General features: G+C 36.3%; 2 protein-coding genes across 8 annotated transcripts in view; one reads left to right on the forward strand and one right to left on the reverse strand.

The window, feature by feature from the left end:
• SNAPC3 (small nuclear RNA activating complex polypeptide 3) overlaps window positions 1-14,176 on the forward strand; it is a 49,116-nt gene that overhangs the window by 29,628 nt on the left and 5,312 nt on the right. Inside the window, exons 5-7 of one of the 4 annotated variants that reach the window (XR_002433154.1) lie at window positions 11,585-11,766; window positions 12,728-12,787; window positions 13,626-13,723. The exons of 1 other annotated variant lie outside the window; for it this stretch is intronic. The gene's annotated coding sequence lies outside the window, so the exon portion shown is untranslated. Of the gene's footprint in view, window positions 1-11,584; window positions 11,767-12,727; window positions 12,788-13,625; window positions 13,724-14,176 lie in introns of those variants that run through there. 2 more of the 4 variants (XR_002433153.1, XR_002433155.1) reach the window with 2 other exon arrangements.
• PSIP1 (PC4 and SFRS1 interacting protein 1) overlaps window positions 1-14,176 on the reverse strand; it is a 35,369-nt gene that overhangs the window by 8,916 nt on the left and 12,277 nt on the right. For 2 of the 4 annotated variants that reach the window (XM_021379591.1, XM_021379593.1), the window contains exons 5-12: window positions 12,708-12,815; window positions 12,071-12,133; window positions 7,924-8,041; window positions 6,126-6,201; window positions 5,074-5,299; window positions 4,281-4,402; window positions 1,996-2,051; window positions 201-271 (exon numbers count right to left, since the gene is read on the reverse strand). In XM_021379591.1, the coding sequence (XP_021235266.1) occupies window positions 201-271; window positions 1,996-2,051; window positions 4,281-4,402; window positions 5,074-5,299; window positions 6,126-6,201; window positions 7,924-8,041; window positions 12,071-12,133; window positions 12,708-12,815 (840 nt within the window). The remainder of the gene's footprint in view (window positions 1-200; window positions 272-1,995; window positions 2,052-4,280; window positions 4,403-5,073; window positions 5,300-6,125; window positions 6,202-7,923; window positions 8,042-12,070; window positions 12,134-12,707; window positions 12,816-14,176) is intronic. The other 2 variants (XM_021379592.1, XM_021379594.1) reach the window with 2 other exon arrangements.

Raw genomic sequence — 14,176 nt, forward strand, 5'->3', positions numbered from 1 at the left:
TAGATAACTTATTATCAAGTATTTTTAAACAAAACTAATTTTGCTTGCTGGCACTTAAGATCTACAGTAACCCCATTTAAAGAGTACAACTCTCTTTCAAAATGAAAAAATCCTTTAATTCTCAGAATAGTAATTAAAAACAAACATGTATGCCAATTAATTGGAATTCCTCGCATAAGTTAAAAGATACATATACTTACAAGATTATCAATTTTCAGGGAGTTTTTAATTTCTGCATGTATCCTTTGAAGCCTAGAATCCATTGATGTTTCTGAAGATTAAAAATACTATGCATTAATATTTGATAATCTCATCAGGTTTGCATTTGTAGAAACCTTAATACAAATCTGAATATAACAGAGAAGGCAGAAAGATAGACGGGCAGTACACTTCAGATAACCATGCAGACACATCCATAAATTAATACATCACAAGGGTTATGATTTGAAATAAAGCTTACCGCTTTTTTTTTTTTAATTGGACATCAGTAGCAACCTATGTAGTTTTCACCTTAAGAGTTATAAGTTGAAAATAATTTTCAATTTCACTATTGGATATCATCCTCTTTAAAGTCAGCTTCAGTAAATACTAACAGCAACTAATTTTGAAAATGTCTACTGACAGGATATCTTGATATTTGTTTTTGGCAAGATGGACATACTGGAAATTGCAAGTCTAAGCAAATAAAGTGGCCTGTAGTTTCTAAAGCCAGTTGGAAAGATAAGTGTTCATGTCCAATTCTAATTTGTGCACTGAACACTTGTTTGGTTTTTTATCTAGTGATACATGTCTTGAAGAACACTGCAGGCAAAATCCAGACTTTAAATCCAGTGAATCTTGGATGGGTTTGGATAACTTTTTTCCACCCTGCCGAAAGTGGAACTGCTTCTAGTTGATGCCTTTACTACAAAGGCTGCTCTGAAAGTAATGCCTCCTATTTCATTATGTTGGTCCACAGTGCCAGAGGTGGATGTTGGCGGTATGGCAGTAGACACTGAATGCTCCCAACAGTATTCTATTGCACTTTGTTGCCGTGTGACAGATGGCTGCAGAGGGGCAGTCTGACAAAGTGGTGTCTGACACGGGAAGTGTGGATGAAGCAAAGATGTGCCACCAAGTCCCTCCATGCAGAAAAAATGGCACCAACTGACACTCATCGGTATTTGCTGAACATTTATGGAGACAAACAGTGGATATAAGCACAGTGAGGTGGTGGTGGTGCATTTCAGCAGTGGTGACAGCAACATGAAAGACGAGCCACATTCTGCATGGCTGTGCAGACTGCTGTTCATCACTGGTGAAAATGCATAGCTAATGATGGTGGCTGCATTGAGAAATAGTGGTTTTTCACTGATAATTTGCTCTGTCAAATAGTGTTCTTGCTCTCTTTCCATGGAAATAAACAGGAAACATTACTTTTGGAGCAACCTACATATAGTACAAGCTGCAGCTAGTGGTTTGAATTGCCCTTAAAAACAGGAGTACTAAAAAAGGAATGTCTTATCCTCATGAAGGTCAGTTTGCGACTGTAGGTTAGTAGGCAGGACCACAGTAATCTGAATCTAAGCCTCTTGCTTAGGAAAAACAAGCCTCTTGCTTAGCAAGCCTCTTGCTCAGTAAAAGGTAATATCTAAATACTCAAAGAGGTCCCAATTATTGTATTTTGAGAAGACAAAGAATGAAGGGAATATGGAAAATATTAAACTCAAAAAATTAGAAGTTCTTGTTCACCAACAGAAGGAATCATCTGAAAAAATATTTAAAACATTGAATAATTGTAAAACACAAATAGCAGAGAACTATTCTAATGCACGTAAGAAACAACACAGAACAACACAAACGCACTGTCATACAGATCTGAAGGAAAAAGTCATAGATCAAATAAGTTGGACTGAGACCCCAGCTTCACCCTTAGCAGTAATTATCTCATCCAGGCAGTTAGTTCTTGAAGTTTAAGATGACTCAGAATACTCTGTTTAGCTTCTTTAAACTAACCTCTCTTCTTCTCCATCTTCTTAACTTCTGTTTTCTTGCTTTCTTCTTTACTCTGCCTGTCAAAAATGTTAAAAGTGTTTTTACAATGCTGTAAGAGTCTGCTCTTCAGTCTCTTTTCCCTCCACATTTTAGATGAGATGCTATGTTTTACAGAGGTAGTATCTCAAAATATTAGCATGCAAAAAATACCATGACACTGCTGTTAAGTCTCACACAGTTTTCCACCAAAGCAGAAAATTAAAAGCTTATAGAAACAAGTAACATTTGTAAACTGTACTGTTTCGGTTGCATGTAAAAAACTGGGGAAGTGGCATTGAACAAAGCTTATTTATAGACGAAAAAATACTTAAGATGACAAAAAAAGAATTACACTACTGTTTAACATTACTATGTGGAAAGATTATAGTTAATTTACTATTAAGATTACTATGATCAATTCAAATGCGACTTTCTCATATAGTTATTACAATGCATGTATCCTAAAACTGACCTTTAATGTATCAGTGATAATTTAAGTCTCCCTGACAGGAATACTCCTGGCTCTTTTTCTAATTACCTCACTAAAACAAAGTTTTTGTTTTCTTGAGTCCAAGGTTATCTCCATCCCAAAAGGAGAAGACAGGCAAAAATCTTTCAAGCTAGCTTTTTAACTTGTTATTTATTCACAGATTATTAGCCCTGTTTCTATTTAGCATTTCTCAGTCTTGTCTTACTGATAGGTTTAAAGGCCTTATTTTATAATATGTATATTTCAGTATGCCATGAATAAATATTAATATGCATCCATAAAATCTTCAAGCCTGCACTCCCACGTTTCCCTTCGTACTCCATTAAGTTACAGTCAACCATTTTAATGTACATAAGGCTATTTTACTTCAACTAGTAGCACAGGAAATGGCTTTTGTACAAAGCAGTGTTATTACTTACATAAAAGCTAATGAAGTAGTTACAGATATGAGAAAAAGTAGACTAAAACAGATGAGAAATATAACCAAAGATCAGCCTATATTCAGTATATTAATAGAAGAACTTGAAAACAGATAGCACAAAAAAAGTACTTCTACTATTTAGCAGTATCAAGCCTTGTGCTTTTAGACATCAGCTACAATTAAATTCATTACACATTCATTAAAATTAACTACTATTCCCATATGATTCTTAAACTAAGCTCTATATATCCTCCAGTGCATGAAATACAACAGCTATTTAAAATTAGAGAATTGATTACTGTAACCAAATCAATACATGACATTTGTCTACAGAAATCAGTTTATGTCAGATTTAAGCAGTGATATATTAAAAGCTGAAGAAATGCTGAGAACAATTTATTATCTCTGCAGTTGGAAATGCTTAGGTTTGCTATGGACAGGTAAAATAATTGTTAGTTTTCCATAGGAGTGACAGGAAGAGGAGGAGAAGAAAGGGCAGGAGGATCAAAAACCCTAAACTAGAATCTTGTTGATATATGTCAGAAAAAGTAGAACAGCATAGTTATGAACAAAGGGGACCATTATCTTCTTTCTGTTTCTCTGAGTTTTTACCTTGTTCTCCCTTTCTTCTGCCCTCCCACCAACTGTGGGGATGGGAACAACATACTTTTGTAGTGATAGCTTCTTCACTCATTTGCAGGATAGGTCTTAAGAATGAGTCAATTTCCTCCTTTTCCCCCAACCCCTCGAAGTTCATGCCATGATCTTCTATTCACTCTTAGGCTTGATTTATTTGTGATAATTTATCTTCTGACTGCAGAGTGCTCTTAGTATCAGTCAACTGGCTTTGCAGTGCCAGAGTAGAGTAATTCTTAATTTTTTCCTTGTTTTGTCTGATGGTGTGTGCTCCAGCCATCAGACAGAGAAGGAAATGGTTTCCAAGGATCTACACGTTTCACAATGTGATTAAAAAATCTGTTAATACCACTCTTAATCAAATCTCTTCAAGACAAGTATTCAGAGCAGCTATTTGTATTTCCCTTTTCACACATACAGTCTTCGGATACTTCTAAATAGAACGAAGGAGCTGTCATCTGCTAGAAGTTCTAACGCACTCAAAGATGAACATCACTTTATTTCTAGGTTCGTTTATTCCCATACTTCCAGACTTGTACATGTTGATTTAGAAGGGCTTTTTACTCTCTCCACTGAAAGTTAAAATAGACCAAAAAAAAGGGCAGGTGGAGAAAAAAGAACACAGTACAAACCAGCTTGGTATTTTTACAGGTACTGTTTTCTCTTCCTAGTGTCAAAGTACCCCTCCAAATTTAAGACATCCTTTTAAAAAATACTCACAGTTCACTTTCTCCCTGTTCCTCTTGCTTACGCTTTCTTTCTGTCACCTCTTTCTCGTGCTGGCCTTTCATGATATTTCTTCTATGAGCTGCCTGAAAGCTTCTTCCCCCTTTTTTCTTCTGCTTTTGTGTTTTTAGGATTGGAAAGAAAAAAAGAGGTGTTTAGATTACTGAAAAGCAAGGCTATTAAATCCTCATCTCAGCAGACCTATAAATCTACACTAAACTTGCCTAAACACATAGACATATCTATAGTTAGACATAACTATAGTTAGTCTTCAGCAACTGCCCATGGAACAACCTGACAAGAATTGGCTTTCTGTGCAACTTATTACAAGACCTTCGTATACTGATGCCTCTGGATTTTATTAGTCCCTTCTTCCTTCTTCAGTAAGAAGAAGTTATCCTGAATATCACAAAAGAGAAGAAATTGAGATGACTAGGATGAAGTTATGGCTTTCAAAAACTTATTTCAAGCTGAGTATTCTCTTAGATACACCAAAAAACCCAAAAACAAACCTCTACACCACACAAAAAAATATTTTTAAATCCATCTTCAAGAGGATCAAGATGATCAAAAGATCATCTTATTAAAAAAAAATTCTGAAGAAGTTCCTGAAAAAAAAAAAAACAACTATCTGACAGAAAGAAGTTCTACAGCTTTTGTTTTGCGTCTTTGTATTAGCAATCCAGAAGGTTCCAACTTTCATAAAGGTCTGGCATTAACATCAAGAAGTATCTTCAGGGATACTAATTTCTTTTATAATAACTGGATCTGAAAAGCCAAATTATACCTTGTCACCTTCTTCTTCTCCCCCCTCCTCTTCAGAATCAGAAGCTGATGTAGAACCCAGTTTTGCAGCATTTTTCCTTTTTGGTTCAGCCTCTTTCTTCCCATCTTTTTTATCATATTCCTTCTTTGGTTTTTCCTCTTCCTTCTGACCTTCCTCATCCTTCTTCCCTTGTTTTTTGGGCTTCTCATCTGGTCCTTTTTTCTTTGCTTTCTCCTCCTCGTTAACACTGACACATGAACAGTATTTAGGCATCATATCAACTATCAACGAGTTGAAAAACAATCACATTGTCTTAATTCAGGAAGGTGTTATTCTTTTTAACTACAGAATATTAAAGTTAATTCACTCAGTTCATTTAATGACTTGTCAGAAAATACTCATGACTTTTTCTAAAATTAGTCCATTACCTGTACAAAACAAAAGAATAAAGTATTAATAGTATGGAGGTCTTAATGAAGCAGACAATGTGTACACAGACCCAAAATCCAGAAGTCAATGGTCAGAAGCTCTCCACCTGCACACATCTGCAGGACCAAGGAATACTCCAGACTGCAAACACTTCAGTATTATAAGTTACACTTATTTAAGTGTACGTACCCTGAAATAATACATTTGCTAACCTACTGAAAATTATGCAGAACTTTTCCATCAGTTACGAGAACCAGTAGGGGCTTGGTGCAAGGAAAAAGGAAGGTAAAAAAGAAATTTAAGCAACAGACAGTGCTGGAATTCATCATACTGTCAGTAGAGAAGTTTGAAATTAAAAGTAAAAAAATTGAAGACTTTGCATGATCTTGTTGCCTTAAGCATCTTTTCACCCAGCAGACCTTTCCACAGCCTTCACAAATTTAAGATCTTCTGTCTTGAGTTCCAAAAGTATGTATCATAACTTCACAAGTTAGTTTAGAGTTGTAAATAACATACCAAACAATAACTCAAATGGAATACAAAAGAGACAAAAACTTGTCAGGAACTAATTATGAAGTCTTAGCATAAGGATCAATGTTGTTAATAGTTAAGAAACTTTATATTAAAATAAACAAGCTACTCACAGGTCACTTTCAGAAAGACAAGGTGGCTTCACCAACTTGGGCCTCCCTCTCGGTTTTGGAACCTTTACTTCAGAAGCTAATATAAGAGAAATAGTTGGTTAGTCCACAGCCATTATCTATTCCTTGTCTACAAGGAAAGATTCTTAGTCTGAAGCTACACTTAGAATAATACTGATATTTTGCAAATTTCAAAGGATCCAGATAGTTATTACATGAAATGCAAGAGTACCAGACTTTAACCAAAATCTCAGAAAAATTTGTTCATCCAGACATTGCTAATTTTTCAACCACAGGCTCAAACTACCAATTCTTCTGTTTTCTACCCTGTGTGCTTAGGATTTGTTTCATGTTGTGTAATTAATATAAATAATCTGAAATGGGAAGACCAGAAATAAGCTGAAAGCGGACACTTACTGCCCACGTTTACATGCCATCTGTGTACTATCAGGTACATAATGGAGTTTCTTTCACTCTTCTTGATAACAAACTACTTTCAAGAAGTGCTAACACCATGCCTAAATATACAGAAAAACTGCTGTTCAACATATTGTTATAGCAAGACAAACAGCCTGCCTTCTTGGCATTTATACCCTTCAAATTCAAAGTCAAAGAAAAATACTTAGTGCAGTGGTTTCAACTTGCTGAAGTTGTTTGTCTGATCACAGTAAACGTGATTATGAAACATAGTACTTTAGTGTTTAAATTCCTGCTGGTGTTAGTATTGAGAACTGTTAAGCAAGAGATGTGTGCGTCATATCAACATCAGAAAACATTTCATAGTACATCTTATCATAAGGTGTTTTATACAAGCATCAAAAGCATCTCTTAAAAATCCTGCTCTTAGACAGTATGGAGTGGAAGCAATATGTTCTCAGACAAAAACACATGAGACACATGTACATATTTAAAATATACATTTAGTAATATAATGAAATTGTGGACTGGAGTGATACTTCATTTCTTCACAGCTTCCAAGATGAATGCAATTAAGTCAGTTTAACTCTGTTTGCAATTCCTGTAAGCTATTTTTATGTTGTCAGTAGATACAGATGAGTATAAACTATTATTTGTTTCCCAGACTAGACACTCAGGCAATGTATTGCTGCAAGAACTGCATTATGATCAGTTCAAGAATATTTACAGTATCTACAAGCTTACTACAGAAAGTCCAATAAATCAGATTATTGCTACCTTGGAAAAAAAAAAAAGAACTGCAGACTTTTTAGTAAATGTTTCAAATATACGGTTTAAAATAAAGTAGCTGAATTTTCATTTCTTTTTTTCTGTCTATCTACACAGATTGATTTATGTATTTAATTAAACAAGTCTCTCCTGCTCTTTGCTTGCTTTTATTATTCTCTGAGCTCCACCTACAGGCACAATCTTCCCCCAGTTCTCTTACTCATGCTTTAAGTCTTATGCTCTAACTCATGTTCTAACAATTTAAGTATTCTATTCTGTAAGTATAGAAACCTTTATAAATCAACAACGCACAGAGGAATCTAACTGCATAGTCTATCTTTAGCAGTGTTCTATGAAGTATGCCTTTCTAAAGGTGACTCTTTTACCCCAAAGCAGCAAGCCTTATTCAGAGTATTAATGCTAACAATTTAAATCCATTTATGTCCTAAATTCTTAAGTTTGCAATACATTTTCTCTTTTCAATCTATTATCATAGACTGTCTTTGGTATTAGAAAATACTCTGTAGTAGTTTACAGGGAAGATACAGTAAACTCTCTCTAATTATATTAAGGTATTTCAGTGGGACAAAACATTAAATTCTTCTTTTAAGGTTACCTGCTGGTCTTCCTCTTTTGGGGCTTACTTTTGGAGATACGGTCACAGGAGCTGCTGCTGCTACCACTGCTGCTGTTGCCACTACTGCTGCTTCTTCAGCTTCAGCTTGTTTTTCAGCCTAATTTAAAGAATGTATTTCCCAAATGAAAAACACAGAGCACCAACTTCTCAACTACTTTCTCAGACAAAAGTTTTTAAATGCTTTCATTATTACTCTATTGTTTCTAAATAAAAGAGTAAGATTCCCAAATTTTTGAAAGATTAGATTATACTTAAAAACAATTTGCTTCATGTTCTCCATTCCATGACTACCTCTTAAAACAATGTTTCATATTGCCTTATTAGGCAATTTATTGCCTCAATTAGCCCGTTTATCTTCTGAAAATGAAGAAAAACAAACAAAACCTTAGTACCACAAAATATAAGAATTATCTGTAAGAATCCTTAAATTGATAATGGCTGTCAAAACCCAGATTCCCAGTTTTAAGGATGTAAATTCATTTTGCACCATACACAAATATTATTCTTTTCCTATTCTTTTAAATGGCATAATCTCTCAGACACACCACAGCATCATGAAAGTAGATGGAGCTTCTCAGAAATACCTGCTCTGTAGCTAATTATCCACAGTGGAAAAATAATAAGCCAAACTGAACTAACCAGAAATAATGACATTCATCTGTATGGTCATCTTAGAAGGGCTCGGTTGTAAACAGGGTGAGAAGTTATGACAAAAGCACAACTTGAGAGATGGATAGGCATCTCCTCACAGGAGCATTCTATTAGGCAGATAAAAAGGATCTTGAAAAAAAAGCTAACAGGAGAAAATATTCTCAGGAGTTTAGTGTCCTGGATACAGATGCATCAGCTAGCAGCAACAGAAAAAGCAGAAACAAATACATGTTTATACTCTTCTTGGACACAGTAATAATTGGAGACTGTTTTAAAAGACAAACTTAAATCACAACTAAAATACATGTTCAGACAGTTTAAAAGTTTAAGAAAGAAAAATCACAATTGAAATTTTTTTCTTTAAAAAAAAACAGTTCTGAGACAAGAAAGCATCATGTTACTTTCAAGGCAAGTAAAGTATGCATTCAAGGCCGTGTCGCTGCACAGCCAGTGCTCTTTTCTAACCACGAGCCTGCACCACATCCCTTGAAATATTACATTCTTCTGTTTAAGCTCCACAGCAGTGCCTCCCAGCAAGGAGGAATTTGGGCAAAAATGCCAGGAGTCCTGCATGAATGAACAAGGATCTCCTGTCCAAACTCAAAAACAAAAATAGAAAAAAGGTAGAAGCAAGGACAGGTAGCCTGGGAGGAACAGAGACATTGTTCTAAGAGCCAGGGATCAAGTTAAGAAAGCTAATGCCCAGAAAGAATCTAATCTCACCAAAGATATGAAGAGGGTAACAGAGAGGGTTTCTGTAAGTATGTCAACGACAAAAGAAAGATTGGGGAAGACGCTGGTTCTCTGCTGAAGGAAAAAGGCGACCTTGGTTACCGGGGAAAGTGAAAAGGCCAAGGTACTAACTGAATGCCTTCCTTGCCTCAGTCTCCACAAGCAAGACTAGCCTTCAGGGATCCAAGGACCCAAAGGCCAAACTGAAAGACCAGAGCAAGAAAGATAGACATTTTGTGGAAGAGGATCAAATTTGACAACACCTGAGCAAACCAGGCACTTGTAAATCCATGGGCTCCAGTGGCATTCAAGCTTAAGTGCTGAGGGAGCTAGGAGATGAGACTGCAAGGCTACCCTTCTACAATCTTTGCTCAGTTGTGGCAACTGAGGAAAGCAAACATCGCTTTCATCTTCAAAAAAGGGCAAGAAAGAGGACCCAGGGAACTACAGGCTGGTCAGCCTCAGCATCTTCCCCAGGAAAGCAACTGAAAAGCTAAATCCAGGAAATTATCTCCAGACTCACAAAGGAGAAGCAAATCGTCAGCTGGACCATCTCAGTAAGCTTCTATGGCATCACTAGCTTGATGGACAAGAGGAGAGCAGTGGATACTGTCTTCCTTCCTAGACTTCCATAAGGACTATGACTCTGCACTGCACAGAAGAACCTGTCAAAGCAGGGGCTGGATGAGCAGATAGTGAAATGGATTTCTGAAAATCCTCTGAATGACGGGGCCCACAGAATAGTGGTCAGTAGTCCAAAGACTCAGTACAGGCCTGTAATGATCAGAATATGCCAGGGATCTATGTGGGTTGAGTTTTGTTTAACATCTTCATTAACAATCTAGACATTGGAGTAGAGCATACCTTCAGTAAATTCACAGGTGAGACAAAACTATGGAGAGGCTGACTTACCAAGGGCTGTACAGCTCATCCTGAGGGACTTCTACAGGCTGAAGAGGTCCAACAAGGAGAAACAAAGTCCTTCACCTGGGGAAGAACAACTTGAGGAATTGGGGCCTCTCAGCTGGAAAGCAGCTCTGCAGGTAAGAACTTGTGGGTCCCGGACGACTCCAAGTTAAATACGAGTCAATGTGCTCTTGCAGCTAAGAAGGCTAATCATGTTATAGGCTGCATTAGGCAAAGTATAACCAGCAGGTGAAGAGAAGGGAATCCTTCTGTTCTATTTAGTGTTCATGAAGATGCACCTGAAATACTGTAGCAAGGTGCCCAGAACTGAACATGAGAAACATAGACATACTGGAAAGAGTCCACTGGAGAGCAACCAAGACAATCAAGAGACCAGTGTTGGGACTGTTTGCCTGGAGAAGAAAAGGCTCAAAGGTCATCTTATCAATACCTATCAACACCTGAAGGGAAGGTGCAAAGAGGACAGAGACTCTTTTCAGCAGTGCCTGGTGTTAGGAAAGAGGCAACAGACACAAACAGGAACACAGGAGGTTTTGTCATCAGGAAGCACTTCTGTGCTGTGCAGGTGACCAAGCACTGGCACACACTGACAGAGAGGTCATAGGGTCTCCTCCTTGGAGATCTTCAGGAGCTGCCTGGACATGGTCTTGGGCAATCTACTCTGGGTAACCCTGCTTGAGAAGAGGTGTTGAGCCAGAAGGATCCAGAAACCTCTTTCAACCTTAACCATTCTGATTCAGCAATGCCAAGCAGTAACACAAATTTTTGGTTAATGCCCCTACCACAAACAGCATGCACCAAACACAAATCAGTCAACTCAAGCTGCTAAACATGACAGAAGTCACCTTGGGCCCAAAATGCCTTATGACACAAACAAAAAACAGCCATGTTAAGCAAAACTCAAAAACACTACAGCCATGATTTGAGTGCATTACGAAATGTAAAGCACAAGATCTGTTCTAGTGTCATCTGAGAGGCTTCTCTCCCATTTACAAGCTGGTATCAAGTATATGCACACTTACATTATTTTCAACTCCCTGCTGTTCAGACCAGAAGTTTTCTTGAATATTATTTCAGATTTATTTTTGTAGCTATTTTCAAATAAGGTGTTCTTGAAATCCTTGAAATTCATATAATTTAAGTTACACTTTTGTGTATTGTTACAAAAGCATCTTTCATGAAGCAAATGACAGTATACTACTCATCTGTGGCAAGCAGACCAAGCTCACAAGTAAACCTCTGCACTCATCTCTACTGTCAGTATTAACGTATCAACTTAAAAAGTAGTAGTTTCAAATAAAAATTAAAACTTTGCTCCATTTTAATCTAGGTTTAATTTGGACAGTGCTCCTATCTGGCTTTCTGTACATCCACATGAAAATCCATGGTGGAAAACAATAAGCCAACGGCTGGAACTGCTTCTTTCATAGTAACTCTGTTTCACCCCAGAAGAGACCACAAACACGAAGTCTTATGAAAAAGAAGTATTTCAGATACTGGTTCAGCGTGAAGGTTTTTAGTTTGTTTTTCCTTTCCCTTTAGAGCTTCAAAACAAATTATTTTCTCTCAACTATTCTTACTTACACTGGACTATTTACGAAAAAAGCAAACTCCCTACTCTGCATTGAGCTCAATCAAAAATGTAAAATGACCCTCTGGGAGAATGATCATTCGTGCAAATCTTCCAGCTATACTTGGAAGGGGTGGAAGAATTAAGTCAAGTAACTTATGCATAATTTGTCACTAAATAAAATGGTAGTTGTTATCATCCCAATCAAAAATTCCAGTAAGGTCAAATAATTAAGTATACTATTACCTTTCTTTTTCTTCCTCTTCTAGCAACTTTAGGAATAGATGCATCACTTGTTTTCACTACACCCTGTGAAAAATTAAAAATGGTGCTTAAAGTTTAGGAAAAGAATATATCTGATATGTTTATAAGTTTTTGGGATCTTTTCCATAAACAAAACCATGTTTCTAGTTTGTTTTTTTTTTTCTTCCCACAACTGAAATGAGAGTATATAATTTATAAAAAAAATTATCATAAAAACACCTCCTGCTTTTGAATATCATTATATGGTAACTAAGATTTCCTACTGAAAGGTAAGAAATAAGATCAGCTACAACATTACTACATACCTTTATTAAAATATTATTTAGTATCTGACTGCTTTATCTAGTCCTTTAAAAAAAGTGCATTTGCAACACAGAGTGATGAAAACACTATTCCCCCAATTTTTAAATTGAACTTAGGAAACTTTAATCTGGCTTGTCTATCTGATGAAAGCTTCTATTCCTGCTAATTTCAATGAGAGCAAACACACAATAAGTTTTACACATCAAACTGAGACTGTCACACTAGTGTAGCTGTAGCTTCCCAGCACATAAAATTTCTCTATTAACTGATGTAATATTAAAATGTTCTTTGGTATACAGTAAAAGCTTTCACATACTTCTTTACTGTTTTTTTCAGACGGTACATCATCTTCCTTTGTAGTATGCATCTCCTTTTCTTCTTCTTCAGCTTCTGCAGGTAAGTTGTTATCCCCTTTAGGGGATAACTGCAAACAGAATCAATACAGAGTCAAAAACTATGAAAAAGTATTTTAAAGAAAATGTGAAATGAGAACACACCAATAACCATCATGCTGCTTTTCACTCTCAAGTCTGTATACATGCTTCTTACATACATACTAAAAGTACAAGGCAGGACCACTTTCATATATTGCAGACTGCTGTGTCTTCAAGTCCACTTTGTGTTTGTGATAACATAACTATACTACTTCACTATATTACCATTACAAGAGTTATTTCTAACTGTTCACGCCATGCAAGTGAATTCCAGATATGAATAACCCAGTCATGAATGAATGAATTCAAGATTCACTTGGATCAGTCTATCTGCACAAAGAAACAAGGAAGAATCATAGACCACACTGAGCAAAGACTAAACTCTACAAAACAAAGACTTCATGTAGTAAATAGACCACATGCAAGGTATTTATTTCAGACAATTATTTGCGATCAAGTCATCTAATCTATACCTTTCATGTCGTCTTTTTTCTTGTTTAAAGTGAAAACTAATATTTTAAGATGAGTAGTTAGGTTTGAATAGAAAGTTTGTAGTTATTCACTTGTAAATATCAACACTTCCTTGCAGCCTATGTGTTTTTTTTTTTCCGAACTTCATTTAATCTTCTTGACTTCCCCCACCTGCTGCAAAATTAACTCATAGCAGCAACAGCTTTTAAAACTTCAAAACTGAACAGAGCAGCTGAGGCAGAAGGCTGTCATGCAGTACTGATGATTACTTAAATACATATAATATCACTGAGGACTGTTCTGTTTTTTTTTGCTTGTTCTTTTTTCAGATTACAACTCCAAGACTATCACTGTACACTAAAACCATAAGAAATCAGAGTTCCATGATTAAAAGCATAACATAGTTGCATTAGTATCAAAAGAAAAAGAGTAAGTCTGCTCATATTTTGCCTTAAATTGATCAAAACTGATTACATAAATCTATCCTATCGGGACCTTCCTTTTTGCATTCAAAGGGCTATACATGGTCTTTCTGTTTCAAAGTACCATATCAGTACAGCCAGAAAGCACCTGTTCGTAGGAACACTATGCATAAAGCCATTGCCATCCCCAGCAGCACAAGCTACTTGCTGAATACACTGATAGTGAAGCAAACTGATGAATCAGTCCCGTACAAGAAAAAAGTTTAAGCTTTCCCTTTGCAGTAGCAAATGGTGGGTGACAAATGCTTTTATCAGCAGCGTGCATTGACAAGAAAGAGCAGTTGGTTTACTAATACTACAGGGAAATTACATATTGGAAACTGTTCCTGAAGAGTAGTTCCAAGAAACAAATCACATAATTCTTCAAAATTTGCTAGTATTAAATTGCCTCAGTCTTC

Source organism: Numida meleagris, chromosome Z (genome assembly GCF_002078875.1).
Source record: "Numida meleagris isolate 19003 breed g44 Domestic line chromosome Z, NumMel1.0, whole genome shotgun sequence".
NCBI lineage: Eukaryota > Metazoa > Chordata > Aves > Galliformes > Numididae > Numida > Numida meleagris.